Genomic DNA, 19,395 nt, shown 5'->3' on the forward strand with positions numbered 1-19,395 from the left:
TTTACTGAGCTGAACTTTGATAAAGCATCGCAATTACATTTAGTTTAATGTAGGATTTGTATGCAGAAAAAGAAATATGGTATGTGTTATTAAAAGTACTTAAATTTGTTTATTTTCGTGTGCGTTTCACTTTCTCTTTTCATGGTCAGATTTATTTACCATAATACAAACAGGTAATAACATTCATTTGCTGGCTTAATATAAAAGTTCCTTCCGATTTTCATTCACTTTACAAATGAAGTGCATTCGCTGTATTTTGTGCTTATCATCATCTCACGCTTTAAAGTTTTGTTTTGGCTTTATTTCTTTGGGGTTGGGGACTGACGCTGCGCACTGTGACGTCACCCCTTCCGCCCGACGCAGCGACGAGAGAGCGAGTGCAAACGTTCAGGAAACGTTCAGAAAGTCGGAGATGGCGCGCGGAGAGGTGAAGCAGGTATTTGAGAGTCGCGATCAAATTAAAAGTATTCATTTTGTTATTATAAGCGCAGACTATGTGATTTGTCGGGCTCACTGTTGTTGTGGCGCAGTTTGGTTATTTACGTGATGTAGGAAAGGACAGTTCGCGCATGCGCAGTGGACGGGCTGGTATTATGTTGCAGAAAGAGCTCGAATAAAACATCGGCGCATATGGGGGATGGGCGCTGCTTATTCACGTGCACAGAGCAGCTAGTGTAGTTAGTTGCATGAAACGTGACTGTTGTGGTTTGAAGAGGTGATCTTGTTAAAAATATGGCATTGCAGCTGTCTCGTGCAGAAGTAGGTCACAGTTTGAACACTCGCAAGAAAGTACACAAAGAATTATGATGGCATATGCTCTTGGTTGGCATAAAAAACAGTTTTGGTATTGCGTTTTGTCAAGTTCAATAACAAATTGTAAACATGATATGCAGATTTTCAGTATTTGCAAAGAAATGCCCCAAAAACATAAAATTATTGCAGTATAATGGAGGAAAACATTAAATATATACATTAAAATTATTTTGCCAAAGTTATTCAAGGTTTAGTGCACTTGTTGTGTTTATCTGAATAGCAGTTGTGTGTCATTGAACTTCAGCCTGTCATTGGACACAAGAATTGCTATTGCATGTTTTACACATACACACCAGCATTGTTGGCCATCACATCTTTCCTTTACGAAAATGAACCATGTTTTATTGTGGTGAAATTGTAGTAACCATGGTTTTGGTGTATTGATTAATTTTAGCAAAAAACATGGTTTTACTACAGTAACCATGGTATTTTGGTTTTACCTGTACTAGTAAAACCATGGTTTATTTTCGTAAGGGTTAAGCCAAAGCATCAACCATGGTACAACCACAGTACATTTCTTATGAGGATTGTCAAGTGGTGTAATAGTAAATGAAAAACCACAAGGTTGTGGAGCAGGGGGGTATATCAGAAAACTTGTGTGACATACCCAGGTATGTTTGAAATTGAAAATGTCTTTATGTATTCCCTGTGTGTGCGCATAAACTCTCGGTTACCAGTAGAAAGTTGATTGAACTAACGTTTATCAGGTGTTTTGGAACCGACATGATCAGGGTTGGCAGGTTTCGTTTTAATCAACCGAAAGTTCAAGGTTTTATTGATGGTAAGTTAACCCAGCTTTCTGGAATACACACCCCAGTAATGTGTCTTGTGATTCAAACCTTGTTTAAATATCTATCGCTGTTTAAGTTATTTATAAACCAGATTTCCTCATTATCAATCAAATTTGTTTGTATTATCAAATAAAAGTAACAGAAAACCAAAACCTACATGTTTATGTCTTTTGTTTGAAATAAACACTAAAAAACCCTGTGAATAGGGTTGATAATGCAAATATTTCTTTACTATCAAACAGACCACACAGACCTGACAGGGTTATCCGAGTAAAACACTCTGGTATCACACAGTTTTTTGTGTTTGGTTGTCATTTTTTGATAATGCTCAAAACATTAAACTCAAAGCTATCAAAGAATCACAGTGGACCTGTTGGGTATAATTAATGATAACATTTTATTTACATAGCATCTCCGATGTGTACAGGGACTCAAGTCAGATAATGGACGATGGGTCGGTTTGCTTATAGGTCGGGTCTCACGCCAACACCCGGTCCAGGAGGTGGTTCTGTCAGTGAAGTTAACCCACCAGCAGGTTCACATGAGAAACGGCCATTCCTGATGGAAGCGAGATTATATTAAATAACAGTTTTAAATACAGTTAAAATATTCTTGGCGTGCTAAATGATTTATTAACCAACATCACATAATGTACTTAATCACAGTTTAATTATGCTATTTTTGGAGTAGATACGTGGGATGCATATTATCTTTATAAAGTGTAAACAATATGGGTCTCTGTAAATTAATCTTATGCTCAGCCTCCTATACCTAACATTTGACCTTTGTCTAATGGTCAATCCCTTTAATAAGCTTGTGTTAATGGTAGTCCCGTACAACACTTTGAACTCAAAACTAAAATATGCTTTCCTTTGAATTGGGTCATTTAATTTACTAGGGCTTGGCCCAATGTTTGGGAAAATATTTATTGGTATTTGGGCCACTGTACAAAATATGTGGTGTGTTTTGTTTAGTGCATCATTTGTATTATACATTTTTATACCACAACGATGGTAAATGCTTAATTCTGATTGGTTGAGTAATCTTCCACAATTATGCATTATTTTTCGATAAACGCACATCTGACCTGTCAAATGTCTTAAAATAACGCCAGAGCAAGGTCTTAGTCTGTGGTATTGACTCCGGTCCTTTGAATTATTTGAAAATAATGCACACCCACGGTGTAATGGCACTTCGCGTCATGCCTAGGGATGCATATCAATTAATCGCGATTAATCTATAGCAGAATAAAAGTTTTTGTTTACATCATATATGTGTGTGTACTGTGTATAATAACTTTGTATAGTTAAATGCACACACATGCATGTATATATTTAAGCAATGTTTACATGTGTATATACATTTGTATATTTATGTATAATTTATATTATATATAAATATAAATACTTAATATATAAATATATTTTTTTCTTAAAATTATACATGCATGTGTGCATATTTATATATACATAATTATTATACACAGTTTAAACACATATATGATGTAAACAAAAACTTTTATTCTGCTATAGATTAATTGATATGCATCCCTGCCGCATTACCACCTTGGAATATTTTCTACTTATTTAACGGCCCGTTGTCAATTATTTATTACTTATTCACTTGTTTATATTTTATCTGCATTGAATTCTATACTTTACACAATTACAATCTAGGTTCAGAGTATAATTGTGGACAAATATAAATAATATTGAGAAAACAAATATTATTAAAAAAATAATTATAAAGATTTTTTTTGCCTAGCCCTGTTTTAAGAGAAAGTGAAGATAGAAAGTAGGAAAAGGCCTTCGTACCGAGGACCAGGTGGGGGAACTCTTCCTGCTTTCAGCTCATCTATGATCTGCTCAATGTCTGATGGTTTTAGATCCTCCTATAAATCAAATCAAAGAAAAATACAAACAGAACACATTAAACACTCATTCAAAAGAAGTAAGCCTCCATTTTCTTTCATTTCACCCCACCTTTACAAAGCATCAGTTGTATAAGCCAAGGCATTTATAACCTACAAGAAAGTTATACCCTACTGAGAACATTTTATTTTTGAAAAATAAAGCAGATCTGCCCAAATTATCAATAACATCAAAGTCTTTATTTCTTTAATATTATCAATTACCTTTATTCTTAATTGTGATTCCAATTATGTTCTTATTACTGTAATACTTTAATATAATTTAAAGCAGGCAGTCCCTCCAGAAAACGCAATTATGCGATCGAATGATTCAATGTATAATCAGCCAAAGTCTGCATATTTATGGGGGGGGGGGCATTTTTTAAATGTGTCGCACTTTCACAGCATAAATTGCAGATTTCTGCTCGCAAAATATGCGGGGCTTGCACGATTTCTTAGCCCCCGCATTTTCGTAGCAAAAAGTCATATATATCTTAGCAGAAAGTTGAAAAATGTTGCATTTACTTCACACATGCGCAGCCATGTCCCCAGTTGTCATGGGAATGTTAGGAAGTGATGTAATTACACGACGTGAACATCAATGAAAAGCTGCAAACAGTTTTTTCAAGTTCACACAGTTTTTGCAAGTTTGCGCAATTTTGGCAAGTTCCCACAATTTCATCGCATAAAATTGCATTTTATCCTGCATATTCCATTGCATTTTTTAAGAAAACGTGCCGCAAGAACAAGGATTTTTGTCCGCAACAATCACAAAAAAACTCTGACTGAGCAGTGATTCTCAACCAGTGGGCCACGGCCCACCAGTGGTCCCTCTAGCGCAGGGGTCTCCAACCTTTTTATGAGCAAGGGTTACCACAATGGATAAAACAATCTGGAGGGCTACTTTTTGATATAGTCTACTTAAAACTTTTTTGTTTTACTTGTTTATTTTATTTTATTTGACTTGTTTATATGTTTTAGTATTGTTTAAAATTTTAACATACGTAAACCAAGCCAAGCTAATATTAAAAAATATGTAATGAATAAATACTACAGTTGAGACTATTAATAGAATGTGCTTTGGCGGGCACCTCACAGACTCTGTGCGGGCACCACGTTGGTGACCCCTGCTCTAGCGCCATCTGGTTGGCCGCGTAGGCAGTGGTAGACTACGGACTGGGTGTGCCTCATAAGTCTTGAAAAGTGAAGCCTCTGGTGGCTGGCTGCAGTACGAGTCATAAACCCCGCCCTCTCCATTCAAACGAATGGGACTCTGCTCTAAATAAAAAAATATTTACACTTACAATAAAAGTTTATGAAAGATGGTTTTGGTCTTTCAAGTAGTTGTTATAACGCTGATATATGTTCAAGTGTTCATTTTTGTGATAAGTTTCATTTTAGCTAGTAATTTGATGCTATAGAAACTAGGGATGCACGACATATCGGCCGACATATCGTTATCGGCCGATAAGTGCTTATTTTTAATATTATCGGTTATCGGTCTGATAGCAAAATTAGGCCGATAAATGAAAGCCGATAAATGATGGATTATTTTGGTTTGTTGAACCACTTCACTTGCTCATTGCTGGCCATGTGGATTTTTGATTGGTGCTTTCTGTGACATAGCACGAAGATGACACGTGTTGCGGGCTTAAGAAGAGTATGCTAGTCTAGCGCAAAGACAAGATGTCCGCGGTCTGCGAGTTTTTCATTGTGAAAATAATATGAATATTTATTGGCCTAGAGATATCGGTTATCGGCCCCCAAATTTAAAGAGTTATCGGTATCGGCCAAAATTTCCATATCGGTGCATCCCTAATAGAATCGTGGCGTGTCGTTATGATCGGTTGAATTGGTCGCGCGAGCGTTTGGACGAAAGTTTGATACCGCGGCTCTGCCTCTGGCTCCACGGACGATTCCTTCTGCGCATGCCTTGGCTCCAAACTGAAGTTTTTACGTAACATGGTGGCGACCATGGTCAGACATTTTTGGCTTCAATTCATTACAATTACGTCCATCTTTTTTTACAGTCTATGCTACGTACAAATGATTTTTATAAATCTTGTTATATTCGCATTAGATTTTTCTTATGAATTAAAAACGCTCATTCAAGATGCATGATCTAAAAGCCCATTCATATTTGAATATCGCAACAGCAGTCACGTCAGATAGAACGCATGTTCATTCAGATGCAGTAACAATATGTGAATGGGGTCATAAACAGCATGCCCGCGTTGTGCCACATTAAAAAGAAGGTGGCATCTACAATAGCTGTCCGCGGTGCACACTCCAGTGTACAATACCATGAAAGGAAGCAAAATCCTCACCCCTAGCCAGGTCAGTTTTAAATGCACACACTTTCCCCTACTGTAGCGCCACTTTTTTGATGTGCATTTTGCATCACTTTCTGAAGCTCGGGATTTCCCCCTTTCGTGTAATTTTTAGACGTGCAAGATACTTTCAGTTTGGCTTATGCGTCAAATAAAGATGCATTTTAATTTTAATTCCCTGCATGTGTAGAGGTAGAAATCATTTTTAATACAGCCGCTGAAAAAATGAATAGACCACTTCAGTTTTGCCTTTTATAATCATGTCTACATGTAGCCTACTGTTATCATTTCAGTCCAGTGTCTGTTGACTTCGGACAGCGAAAGTCAGGAGTGACGTAAAGTCACCCCAACACAACAGCAATGTACAAGACTAAGACCATGAAAGGACACGTGAAAGATGTTTTTATTATATTTTATCAAATATTCACTTTTGAATTGTTCCTAAAATAAATATTAAAACAATAGCATTGTGTTCTTAAAAAAATGAATTTGAACTTGTTTTCTTTGCAGTAAGCCTATTCAAAATCTGAATCTTTTAAATTTTTCTCATATTTCAATTTTTAGCAAATAAAAACATGTTTGTATGTTTTTATTAGGAATTTGGCAGAAATGTTTTTGGTAGTTGGTAGAATGAAACAAAAAATAATAATTTTTACTTATACCTTTAAATAGTACATTTAGATAAATGTCTTAAAAAGGCCTCTTAATGTTTTCTGCGGCTGTATATTTTACCTTTAAAGATGTAATTTCTCAAAGGTACTACCCTTGAGTACTAATAAAATCTAAGCCTAAAAGTCCACCTTTACATCTTCCACTTTAAATGTTTTTTTCCGGCTCAAAATTACACCTATGTGGTTTGGTTTTTCCATTGGAAGCGATGACATTCCCCATTCATCTACAGGGGTACCACTAGGTGTACCTTTAGTAATGTGAAAGGCATGTCAGAATGCATTGTTGTTTTTTGTTTTTCTGCATTGACACTATCATGTTTAGAAAGGGGGTCCTCAGAATAAACATCGAATAAACAAGTCATTGGTGGGCCGTAAGTTGCAAAAGGTTGGGAACCCCTAATGTAAAGGTCTACAATGCACATTTTACAAGATGCACTTAAAGTCTTAGGTTTGCTTAGAATGTGTCTGTGAAGTTTCGGCTCAAAATACCCCACAGATTATTTATTATAGCATGTCCAAAATGCCCCTAGTTGGGTGGATGCAAAAAAGCACTGTTTTCACATCTGTACCTTTAAATGCAAATGAGCTACAGCTCATAACTCCCTTAACAACAGACAGTGAACACTTTCGATTAAAAATAGATCTGATTTCTGTGATACAGTCCGAGACAATAGTATATTTAGCGCTGCAACGTGCCAACAAACACATTTAGAAATCATTCGGGTAAAATAAACTGGTCAGTGGCTGTGGGCGGGGCTTTTTCAGTGTGACATCACAAGAAAATCAAAACGCACACATTTATGTCCAAACATTTTGTAAAAGTGGATTGTTCGTAATATGTGCCCTTTAAATCTTCATTAAAATACAAATTATTTTCTACATTATCAAACTGGGGAAGATTATTTATGTAAATAATACCTCATGAAAATAGCCATAAAATAACACAACGGATAAAAGATCGAAATGGTACAAAAATTGGCTATTAAAAAATAACTGTACTTATATTTCGGGGTGAAATGATGCTGACAGGTTTTGAGATTGATTCATTCATATGTATTAGATAGATGAACTACTACAACTTTTGAGACTGACTGAAACATGAATGTGTTACAATTACTTAGAAGAATAACTAAGAAAGTAAACTCCCTAGTTCACCACTTGTGACACTCAATGCAAGTCATTTGCATATGTGAGTGATCTCTAAACCACAGCTGTCTTGGTCTGTATGGAGTAATCTAAAAGCGGTACAGTCACGTAGATAAAATCTCACACAAGTTTCCTCCGGGAAGATTTCAGTCTTTACATTAGAAACTACAAAAACTCAAAAAAGTGACACCAAACAACCTCAGTGCATGATTAATCGTAGGATTAACCCATTTCACACGGGTGAATCACACACGGTTGATGACTCTTTATAAAACAGTCCAGCGCCACAGCTAATTGCATCATTAACCTAGCGGGTCATTGAGGGCTTTGTTTAACACAAACAAGCTTACACTGAGACTTCGTCAACCTGGGGCCTGTACCATGAAGAGGGTTTAGTTGGCAAGCCAGGTAAGTTTAGGATTAGTTCATGCCAATTATGGGTTTTGGGTACTAGGGATGCACGATATCAACAAATTATAATATCCATATCACTGAAAGTTGCGATAACTTAAATTTTTTTAAAGTGTCTATCATGTGTGTTGCATGCTTAGATTGTCCAAATTAAACCAATCAGAAGGGGCCTTAATAAATACCCACCATGTAGGTCTTATACTGTTATGCTATTGGCAAGACCGCTTGCGCAAAAGTCAACCTAGCGGCTCAAAGCAGATGGATGATAATAAAAAAGAACGGTACGTTTGAAATTGTGTTTTTTTTTCCTAAATTACATTTAATTTAATCAGAAAAATATGTATTTCCTGTTTATTTTAGTAACGTATTATTTAAGTATTTAGTAATTTATTACATAATATAAATGATTAAAAAAGAGCTAATAAAATAGTATTTCTCTAGGGAAACAATATATCGCAAGAAATTCAGTTACAGCAACATTCAACAGTAGAATCGAAAATTTTCTTAATATCGTGCAGTATTATTACATTATCCAAACTGCGCTAGGGCGCGTTTGACCCCCAAATCCTGGTTGGTTTGACTAGTGTGATCTCTCTGTAGGTTTGGTTAATTGCGCCTCGGCTGGGTTGCAGAGGTGGGCTGGAGCGAGTTTCACTTAAGGCCGTTTCACACGGTACGTGGCAAGTGGCAAAATCGCCACGCGGCTTCATTAAGCGCTTGCCATTAAGTGCCATGTCCGGAGAAGGGACAGGACTTTGGATGCATGACCAAGACGTGTGGACCATCTCTGCTTTACCTCTGTAACCGCCACCGTTTTGCCGCTTTCCCGCACGTCTCCTATTGAAAAAAAGAACTAAACACTCGCGGTTGCCGCGTACCGTGTGAAACGGCCTTTACGCTCAGACGAGGAATGTTATGGTGTCAGCCCAATTCAAAATAAGAGACGTCAATTGTGCTACCACTCAACTTCATCTGCCTTTTGATGCGCGCAGTAGGGTTACGTGAGTGCCGAACTGCACACGTGAGAGATAAACTAAACAATATGATGGCATGTGAAGGGGCAGTGTGTCATCGTGCAACAAACGACTCAGAAGAAAAAAACAGACTTAACATTAAGATGGGTTCCAGTGTTAAAGGGATAGTTCGGCCAAAAACCCATGATTTACTCACCCCCAAGCTGTCCGAGTTGCATATGTCCATCGTTTTTCAGACAAACACATTTTCGGATATTTTATAAAATATTTTAGATCTTTCTTTTGAATAAATGTAATGTTACGGGGTCCAGCCATAGTCCACGACCTTCAAGTCCAAAAAAAGTGCGTCCATCCTTCACAAATTAAATCCAAACGGCTCCAGGATGATAAACAAAAAGGTCTTCTGGGGGTAATCCGTGCGGTGTTGTTGTAGAAATATCCATATTTAAAATGTTATTAACTTTATTAACTAGCTTCCGGTAACATTACATTTAATCAAAAGAAAGATCTAAAATATTTTCTAAAATATCCGAAAATGTGTTTGTCTGAAAAACGATGGACATATGCAACTCGGACAGCTTGGGGGTGAGTAAATCATGGGTTTAATATCGTTTTTGGCCGAACTATCCCTTTAAGGGAGCACTTTATTTCCTACTTTTTTTTTTAAATCGCATCTTAATGACGAAATCATGCCCGGGCTCGGATCAATAAAGTACAGTGTGAGTGCGTGCATCTGGGGGAGTAGGGAGGGGTGACAATCGCGCTGGGGCATGTTTTGGATAATATGAGTGCACCCTTACATGCAAACTATTAGAAAAATTACTCATGGTTTTATTAGTAAAAGGTACTAAGCATGTAATTTGGTATATTGATTACTATTAATGTTACAAAATGTTATACTTTAAAAATACAATTGTTACACTATAGTAAGACCATGGTAAATGTGTGGTTATTACAAATAAATCCAAACACTGATAACTGTATGTTACATGGTTAATTTAACAGGTCAGTGGTAGACCAAAAAATGTATACCTTGTACTGCACATCGTAAGGACAGTGTAATGTGATTTTAGACCAACAAAGCCTGATCGTATTGGTTTGGTTTGTAAACTCAAAATGAACCCTGTAACCTTGAGTGTTTTTATGCACTTTATGGTACAGGCCTCTGTATATAAGTCACCACTGTCGGTTGAGTTTTGAATGGAAAAGAAATCTCCATATTCAAATAAAGCATAGGAAAGGTTGCACAGTTCTCTAAAACAATTATTATTACTTAGTTAAGGCATTTAAATAAACCTCAAACCAGGGTGTTTTCACACCTAGTTTATTTGAGCCGTCAAAATGCTCTCGGAGCAGTTCAGTGTGTATAAGTGAACCAATCAAGTGATCTCCGACCCCCTATAAGGACCCAAAAGTGAACCGTACTCAGACCACGTATGAAAGTATGGTTCGCTTTTGGGTTCTTTTGTGGTTTGATTTCTTTTTGACATGAGAAAGCAATGAGGTCCGCTATGAGTTTCATTTTAACATAAAAATCAATGGCTCGAAGGGTCGAAGATCACTTCAGTTCTGAAAAGTAAAAAAAAAGAACTGGGCCCTTTTTTGATCCACTATATTGTGAACACCAAAAGGACTGAGGTCACATTCGCCTAGTTCCTTTGTTGGTTAACTTTAAGTGACATGAGGTTGTTCTTTTAATATAGTCACCCCTAGGTTTGTGAAGAGCCAATAGTATCAATTTTTGAAACCAATAGTAGGCGGGGTCTGCCGTCGCCATCTTGGCCGCATCACTCGCAGATAAACAAAAATGGTTAAAGAGGTGGGACTTGGGTGAAGCTGAAGTGGCTGAAACCACGCCCACCCCAAGTGGCCACACACTTAATTATGCAGAATTTTAAGGCTTAATATAATTTAAACAAATGAGTTTAAAGCTCACGTAACACACGCTGTTTCTGCATTTCTGATATTAATCTGGAGTACCTATAGAGTAGTATGACATCCTTTATATCTCCGAAGAGTCTTTAGTTTAATCAGATTTATAAAAGAAAGATTAGCTTTACCGAATCTTTCCGATAACGTACGAAAAAATGAAGAAGGAGGAGTTATAACACGGGAGGAGCGAGTACGAGTCATGCAACACTATACAACACTTTTTTAACTTATGATTCACTACATGTTCGTGTCATTTATATAATATACACGCGCCTATTTCCAACATAAGACAGAAGTCTTACTTACCACGTGTAACTCGTCATGACCCGGTTCTGAAAATCCACCGCATCAAACACACACGCAAAACTCCGCTGCTAATCCGGATAATAAACTATATCCATTGTTTCCATGAGGCTGGATGTCTTCTCCTTACATCCAAAAACACACTTCTTCTTTCGTGCAATTGTTGACTTTTGAAATTAAACAAAGCTGAGTGGCGTGATAAGCTGTTAGCAGCTCTAGCGTCTCCCGCTGACTGACGGCTGGGCGGGGTTTTCCGGGGGAAATTTTCCGGCGGAAGCCCATATAAAGAAGTGATACGTATCGAAAACCCCTGAAACGTCAGTTAGAACCGTAATCGAAAAAAATTAGCCGAAACTTGTACGAACCCTGGCGAAGTGCATTCGGCACAGAAATACTCTGAAACACGCCCAACTGCATTTTTGACACTTTGCCTACGTTTAGCATGAAGAAACCAACTCTATAACTGTGTTAATAAGTCAGAATGCTTGAAATACCATTAAACCCCCCCTTTAAATTAAAAAATTCAACCGCTCACAGTTGTCATGAAAGGCAAAATTAGCTATATAGACGTTTTGTGCAAGGCTGTATACATATTATTTAAACTACTGTAAAGTTGGGCATTTTAACATTGGGGTCTATGGGTATTGACTCCCTTTTGGAGCTGTCTCTAGCAGCATGTCGGTGAATTGCATTTTAAGTCATTTCCGTTTTGGATCTAGGGCTGGGACAACACGTCGACAATGTCACAAAAAATACGTTGACGCAAAATATGTGCGTCGATTCGACAGACCCAAAATGGCTGTGCCGTAGAGTAGTAGCATTAATCGATGCATTGAAAAAAATAATCGCTAGATTAATCATTTAAAAAAAATGGTTTATCCCAGCCCTAGCTTCATCAGAGAGATCAAAAGTTTGTCCCTCTGGGAAAATACCCTTAAATATCAAATCGAAGTGTGTAACTTTACAGCAGATATTAATGATGATCTTAAATCATCAGGTATTTCAAAGAGAGATGGCCAATTGAGAAGCTCAGATCAGATGCAAAAGTGTAAAAAATGTATATATTAATATATTAACCGAATGCTCTTTAGTTACTTTTCAAAGATTAAATTGTTCTTTGATATCTACATAAAAGGTATGTGGCTTTATTAAGTGCACACAATATCCAGAGATGGTTTTACATGTGCATTTACAAACCTAGGATGTGTCCCCAGAATGAAATGGTCAATTATTAACTTATTTGAAAGGGTCATGAATAATAATGTAGAGCTCTGGTCTGATTGGCTGTTTCTCAGAGCAGCTCATTTCAGTAGCTCTGTGTGTGTTTAATTGTCTCATCACGATTGTTTGACCTCATCGTGATGATTTCAGATCACCGCAATGATTGCACATCTCTCTAAAAACACAAGGGGGAGCTGTAGGGCCTGTATAAACGAGACGATATTAGATGGCGTTCTTTAACTGACAGTGTAATGCGATACATTGCAAAACCATTCAATACTGTGGAAAAAATTTTACATTTAAAGAAATGCTGCAAGAAATGCTGCAAAACTTAAGCAGTGTGAACTATTATCATTAAATACTTACTTTTAAATATGTGTTATGTGTGTTAATATTCATTGCTAGGTAAACCTTGAAAACCTTAATTTCATTTAAATAATCACAACAATGTGTGAAAATTATTTCATGAACAAACAAAATGTATGAGAATTAAATGTCAAAGCAATAAAATAGTCAATTAATCGTCATAACCAGTAAAGCCCAGTGAAATAATCGTCATAATCGGCACAATTTATTAGTCAATTAACCATCAGCCAGATTTCATAATCGTGACAGCCCTAGACGAAGGTCAATTATTCTGAGATTGTTAATGGAGGTTTCTGAGTGGTAAGTTTGTGTTTATTTCAGTATTGTCCTGCATTGTTGTAGTGACAGCCAAAATACATCGGCCTATATTTAATTTTAAATAAAACTTTCAAAGAATTGTTGTTAAATTGTATTAGTTTATGTTTTCAGTGCATAATATATGCTTTTTGATAATTGAAATTTAATTTAACCATTAAAACCAGAATCCAGAAAAATAAAAACGGAAAACATGGAATTTAAAAATCATAAAACGGAATTTGGGAAAAAATAAAATAGATGTAGTGCCCTACACGAGGTTTACATTAAAAGGAGGAACAATAGTGTTAGAGGATCACAATATGTCATTACCATGTACAGAGCTCGTATTATTCATCTATGCCTAATACAGTTTTACATTCTACGTCACCTTTCAAAGAATCAGATTTTTTACCTGACAGACGTGTGATAAAATAAGTGAAAACTATAAGCTCATAAAAATTTGACCAGGTAAATGCATAACAACATAGCTTTATGCAAACACGCAGTATTACTCACAACGTCCCAGCAAAGAAATGCCACGTTTTATATTGGCAAACACTAATTGTAAAAAACAATAAACTTCCTCTATAAATTTTTATCTTTTTACATCACATCCTGTATATCACCCACTAGTCATTTTAATTAAATCAAGTCAAAGTTATTTACTGTCATTTAAATTAAGACTAGTAACAATCTATTGCCACCAGTGTTACGGTACTCTTCAACACATTGACATTCATACAGGCACATTGTTCATTCCAGAGAAAGTGCCTCCCCTAGAGGTCACATTAAAACTAGACACTTTGTACAGTAGCAACACACAGAAAGCTTTAAAAAGAAGGTTTGTGATCATACTCACATAATAGTTATCATTGATTTGGACCATTGGGGCGTTCACACAAGCACCAAGGCATTCAACTTCTGATAGGGTGAATAGTTGGTCAGCTGTGGTCTCACCGACTTTGATACCTAAAAGAAAAAATAACTTTTAGTTGACAGTCAAGCAACATAACTCACTTTACAGAAATGTTACGCGGGTCAGTGGCAAAAATGGTTCGGCAAGATGAGAAATTCAATAATAATAAAAAAATCTTGTTTTAAAAGCATGCATGCATCAGGTATATTTATGCACATAGTGTATTTATGTTCATTTTATGCAATAAAAAATTACATTTGCACCATTTTTATGAAAGTTAAGACGGAATGGACCTAAAAAAAATCTAATTGTGTAACCGCAAATTGCGCCAAAGAATGAGAAATATTACATATTTTATACACCTTGATGGCATATAAGCGTAATCATAAAAAAAATTAAAATATCATTTTATTAGTTATTTCTAAATGTAAATTTTAATGCATTTTTGTAATATTTGTCCTGATATATGCTGAAAACAGCTCTGTTTTCTAAATAATCTTTGACAAATTATGTAAAAATGTATGTAAAAAATCATATTACACTAAACATGATTATATTTTATTCCAAAAAAAGTATGAATATATTTATATTTTAATTTTGAAAAATACTAGTTACACCAATTGACACAGACTGTTACACCACACTGACATTTTTTCAATTATCCCCCAAATATTATTTCAAAATGAAATAAAACCAGAAATTTAGGAATGAAGCGTACTTGAAAGACATACTCTCAAAAAAAACAAAGTATGCTTTATGCTTTAAAGGATTAGTCCATTTTTTAAAAAGAAAAATCCAGATAATTTACTCACCACCATGTCATCCAAAATGTTGATGTCTTTCTTTGTTCAGTCGAGAAGAAATTATGTTTTTCGAAGAAAACATTGCAGAATTTTTCTAATTTTAATGGACTTTAATAGAACCCAACATTTAATACTTAACTCAACACTTAACAGTTTTTTTCAACGGAGTTTCAAAGGACTATAAACAATCCCAAACGAGGCATAAGGGTCTTATCTAGCGAAACGATTGTCATTTTTGACAATAAAAATAACAAATATACACTTTTAAAGCACAACTTCTCGTCGTGTAGATCCGGTCGTGATGCGCCAGCTGACCCCACTACGTCACCGCAATACGTCATGACGTCAAGAGGTCACAGAGGACGAACGCGAAACTCTGCCCCAGTGTTTACAAGCGTCTTAGAAGAGGACCGTTCCGACGTTGTTGTATGTCAACTGATACTAATTAATGTCTTTGTGGCAGTTTATTGTTTAAAATGGTCCGCAAATGTGCGTTTTATATATGTAACACGTGACCTCCCTACGTCACTACGCATTTACGTTAGGTCGCGCTGGACCGGACCTTGACGAAAAGTTGTGGTTTAAAAGTATATATTTTTTATTTTTCTTGTCAAAAATGACAATCGTTTCGCTAGATAAGACTCTTATGCCTCGTTTGTGATCATTTATAGTCCTTTGAAACTCCGTTGAAAAAAACTGTTAAGTGTTGAGTTAAGTATTAAATGTTGGGTTCTATTAAAGTCCATTAAAATTAAAAAAATTCTGCAATGTTTTCTTCAAAAAACATAATTTCTTCTGGACTGAACAAAGAAAGACATCAACATTTTGGATGACATGGTGGTGAGTAAATTATCTGGATTTTTCTTTTAAGAAAATGGAATATTCCTTTAATCTCTGCAACGCACCTGCGATGGACTGGATTAGTTCTTGCTTACCTAGTTTGTTCTTGATGGCCTCCAGGATGCTGTCAGAGTCGCAGAGCATACACGGCGTGGTGGTACAGATCTGGACGTGGTACTTTCCCACTGGCTTGCGGAGGAACATGGTATAAAATGTTGCAACTTCATACACTCTCATAGGAGCAATGCCCAGGACCTCTGCCACCTGCAGGAGACACAATGTTATTACACCAATATACCATTAAGTTATTATTTGCGGGTCAGAATTACCAAGTATTTATTGTATTATTATTATTATTATTTAGAGAGACACTTTTCCCCATCATTTTTTCAAGGTTCGAATATCACAATTTCCAGGTTTTCTCAATAGTGGGATCCCTGTATTTATTAAGGAAAACATGAAATCTCACTTTATTCATTGCCGAAATAGGAAGCCATCCATGTTGCCTCTGGGCCAAGTCCAGCACAGGAATAGTGGCGGCTGCTTTGTGCCCCTCTGGGTAATTATTAATTATTGCCTCGACTCTCTGTGTAACAACAACAATCACATCACATGTCTGTTTGTTCAACATTTTTGGTCGTTTTTTCTACACAAGCAAAATGCACTTCGCAAAAAATAATACACAATATTAATATAAAACATACCCTAGATCATATGACAGATACAATGAAAATAAATACTATGAAAGTGTTAGTTATTATGTTTGCTGCGAATAATGGGTGCCTCACCTTCATGTTTTCTGGGGTAAAATCAAATGGAGTATCTGGATTGTTGTCTGGTGTGTTTCTGTGCTGGAATAAAGACATTACATAAATCACAATAAACACATTTTACTCTTCATTAGCCACTATGAAGGACAATTTTATATTGAACAAAATGAAAATATGTAATTTTCAAATAAATAAAGTTCACCCAAAAATGAAAAATTTTGTATTCTCATGTTGTTCTAAATCTGTAATACTTTATTTATTTTGATGAACACAAAAGAAGATATTTTGATAAATGATGAATTCCATCATATTTGTTTTTCCTACTATGGAAGTCAATGGTTACAATCAGCTGTGTAGATTCCATAATTTATTAAAATATCTTCAGTTCATCAGAAAAAATTAATTCATACAGGTTTAGAACAACATGAGGATAAGAAAATGATGACAGTATTTTCATTTTTGGGTGACATTCATTTCATTTTAAATGAGTGACCCTGGAACACAAAACCAGTCATAAAGGTCAATTTTTTAAATTACAATTATAAATTATATGAAGACGGAATTGATAAACTTTTCATTGATGTATGGTTTGTTAGGATCAATATTTGAAAAAAAATTATGGTGGGAGATTTACAAAATATCTTTAGGGAACATGACCTTTACAGAATATGCTAAGGATTTTTGTCATAAAGGGAAAATTTTGAATTTTGACCCATTCAATGTATATTTGGCTTTTGCTTCAAATATACCAGTGCTATTAAGACTGGTTTTGTGGTCCAGGCTCACATATATGAATCTTTATGTCTAGCATGTATATGTATATGTGTGTGTGTGTGTGTGTGTGTGTGTGTGTGTGTGTGTGTGTGTGTGTGTGTGTGTGTGTGTGTGTGTGTACAGTATGTGTATGAATAACATTTGAAAAGTGGACCTTGGGGGGAAATTATGCTTTAATATAGGCAAAGGAATATCCCACATTCATTAAAAAATCCTGATCATTTACTCACCCCCGTGTCATACAAGGGTATCCAGCGTGCCCTTACATATTATGTAATCACGTAAAAAGGTCACGCATGACACATGCAAAACTACCACTCCAATGTTTACAAGTGTGTAGAAAGTGTGTAGACCATTGTTGTATGTGGAACAATACAAAATAATGTATTTGTGTCAGTTTTTTGTTTAAAATGGTCTGCAAGTGTGTGTTTCACATATGTAATTATGACATGGCTAGTGCAAGATGAGAAGTGGTGGTTTAGAAGTGGATGTTTTATTTTTCTTGGCCAAAAGTATGTTTCACTATATGAGACCCAATTTAGGGGGCTTTGTAAACTGTTGAGGTCCAATAAAGTCTATTAAATTGAGAAAAATCCGGGAATGTTTCCTCCAAAAATGTAATTTTTTCTCGACTAAAAAAGAAAGACATCAACATCTTGGATGATATGGGGGTGAGTAAATTTGTTTTATGAAAGTGCAGTAATCATTTAAGGTAATCCCCATGTATACAGTATGTACAAAACCTAAAGTCTCACCACAAAGATGCCACCTGCGCCAGCTCGAGCTGATGTCTGATGCAGGCTACGGACTTGCCTTGCCTGAAGAAAAACAAATATGACAGGGACCTTTATTAATGAACAACTACACAGTAATAAATGTTTAGTAAGAAAAAATACAATGTGCTTTATTCGCCAAGTGTGCACACACACAAGAAAAGTGTGTGTCCAGAAACTCTGTATGGATTTTGTCTGCAACTACTTACATACAGTATACATAGAGAGAAAAATTATGTTAACAGTTTTTTTACAGATGTGCAATGTAAAGTACATTACAACTTATATATATATATAATATGTATTTTAACAATAACCATCTGTATATTAACACTTAAATCCTTTGTAGATGTTTGACTTGAAGCGCAATTAAAATACAGTTTTTCAGATAACTGTGCATTAAGTACATACAGTATAGACTGCAGTTACAGTATACATTATGTACAAATGGTATACTGTTTGCAAACATCACTTAATATTTGGGTTTTTTGTCATGTACGTCGTTGTACAGTTTTGTGTGTTCGGGTTTAGTCAGTATCTTGTAAACTAAAACCGTTTAATTCACATTTAAACTAAATATAAACACAGCCAGACATGAATATTAGCGGTTAGCGCTTTAGCTTCATGTCCTTGCACAGATGTCAACTCTGTGTTTTTGCACTGTTTCCGAATAATATCTCTACGATTCTCCTAGATTAAATTACAAAGACAAACATAAAATAATCCTACCGCATAAGACACCAAAGAGCGCAGAGGTAACGCTGAAAACATCTTTTAAACGCGCTCGGTCACACTAAACTCCAGCAATGGCGGACATCAATCACTGCGATATCGATTGAGTTGGTCTGGATACGGACTGAGCGCCAGATCTGTATAATCGAATATAGAGCGAGATCAGGCAAATAAAGCTTTGGGTTTTTTACGTTTATTTGTTTGTAAATACGCATGTTTAATGTTTCCATCTTTGGTAATGTAAATATATATATAATTTTTACAATGCAGTACAGCTTTTTTTCAATATTGAATCGTTGAATCTAAAGCAATCAGCGATGAATCTTTATAATCTATCACAGAGCGAGCTTGGTTGAGCTCGTTTTCGCAAACATTAAGCGCCCAGTCTGTATAATCGAACACAGAGTTGGTCAGATTTACACCTACTTGCTGCAACTGAGAACAGATGCACATTGTGTTCTGGACATTCTGTGATAAATATAACTAAGCCAACAAGTATGCAATGTACACTGGATTGAAGACTTATTTTTATATTGTTAATAATGCTATTTGTAACTAAAATCTGAAGAGTTTCCAAACTGAGGGATTTGGCCAACTGTTTGAATTAAGTTATAATTTGTATG

General features: G+C 35.8%; 1 protein-coding gene across 1 annotated transcript; it reads right to left on the bottom strand.

Moving 5' to 3' along the window:
- Window positions 1–1,982: 1,982 nt before the first annotated feature.
- On the bottom strand, window positions 1,983–18,926 carry LOC129443164 (NADH dehydrogenase [ubiquinone] flavoprotein 2, mitochondrial). Its single transcript, XM_055203597.2, has 8 exons — window positions 18,770–18,926; window positions 18,023–18,085; window positions 16,512–16,574; window positions 16,193–16,309; window positions 15,819–15,987; window positions 14,024–14,133; window positions 3,419–3,495; window positions 1,983–2,162 (listed from the first exon to the last, which is right to left on the bottom strand). Exons 1-8 carry the CDS (start codon window positions 18,809–18,811, stop codon window positions 2,069–2,071), a joined length of 735 nt encoding a protein of 244 aa, XP_055059572.2. The 5' UTR covers window positions 18,812–18,926; the 3' UTR covers window positions 1,983–2,068.
- Between the last annotated feature and the right edge of the window lie 469 nt (window positions 18,927–19,395).

Source organism: Misgurnus anguillicaudatus, unplaced genomic scaffold (assembly GCF_027580225.2).
Source record: "Misgurnus anguillicaudatus unplaced genomic scaffold, ASM2758022v2 HiC_scaffold_26, whole genome shotgun sequence".
NCBI classification, from domain to species: domain Eukaryota; kingdom Metazoa; phylum Chordata; class Actinopteri; order Cypriniformes; family Cobitidae; genus Misgurnus; species Misgurnus anguillicaudatus.

Coding starts and splice junctions, on each gene's coding strand:
- LOC129443164 (XM_055203597.2), bottom strand. CDS start 18,811: ATGTTTTCAGCGTTACCTCTGCGCTCTTTGGTGTCTTATGCG. Junction 3,496..14,023: donor AAATCAATGATAACTATTAT/GTGAGTATGATC, acceptor TTTGATTTATAG/GAGGATCTAAAACCATCAGA. Junction 2,163..3,418: donor GTTCCCCCACCTGGTCCTCG/GTACGAAGGCCT, acceptor CGCTTCCATCAG/GAATGGCCGTTTCTCATGTG.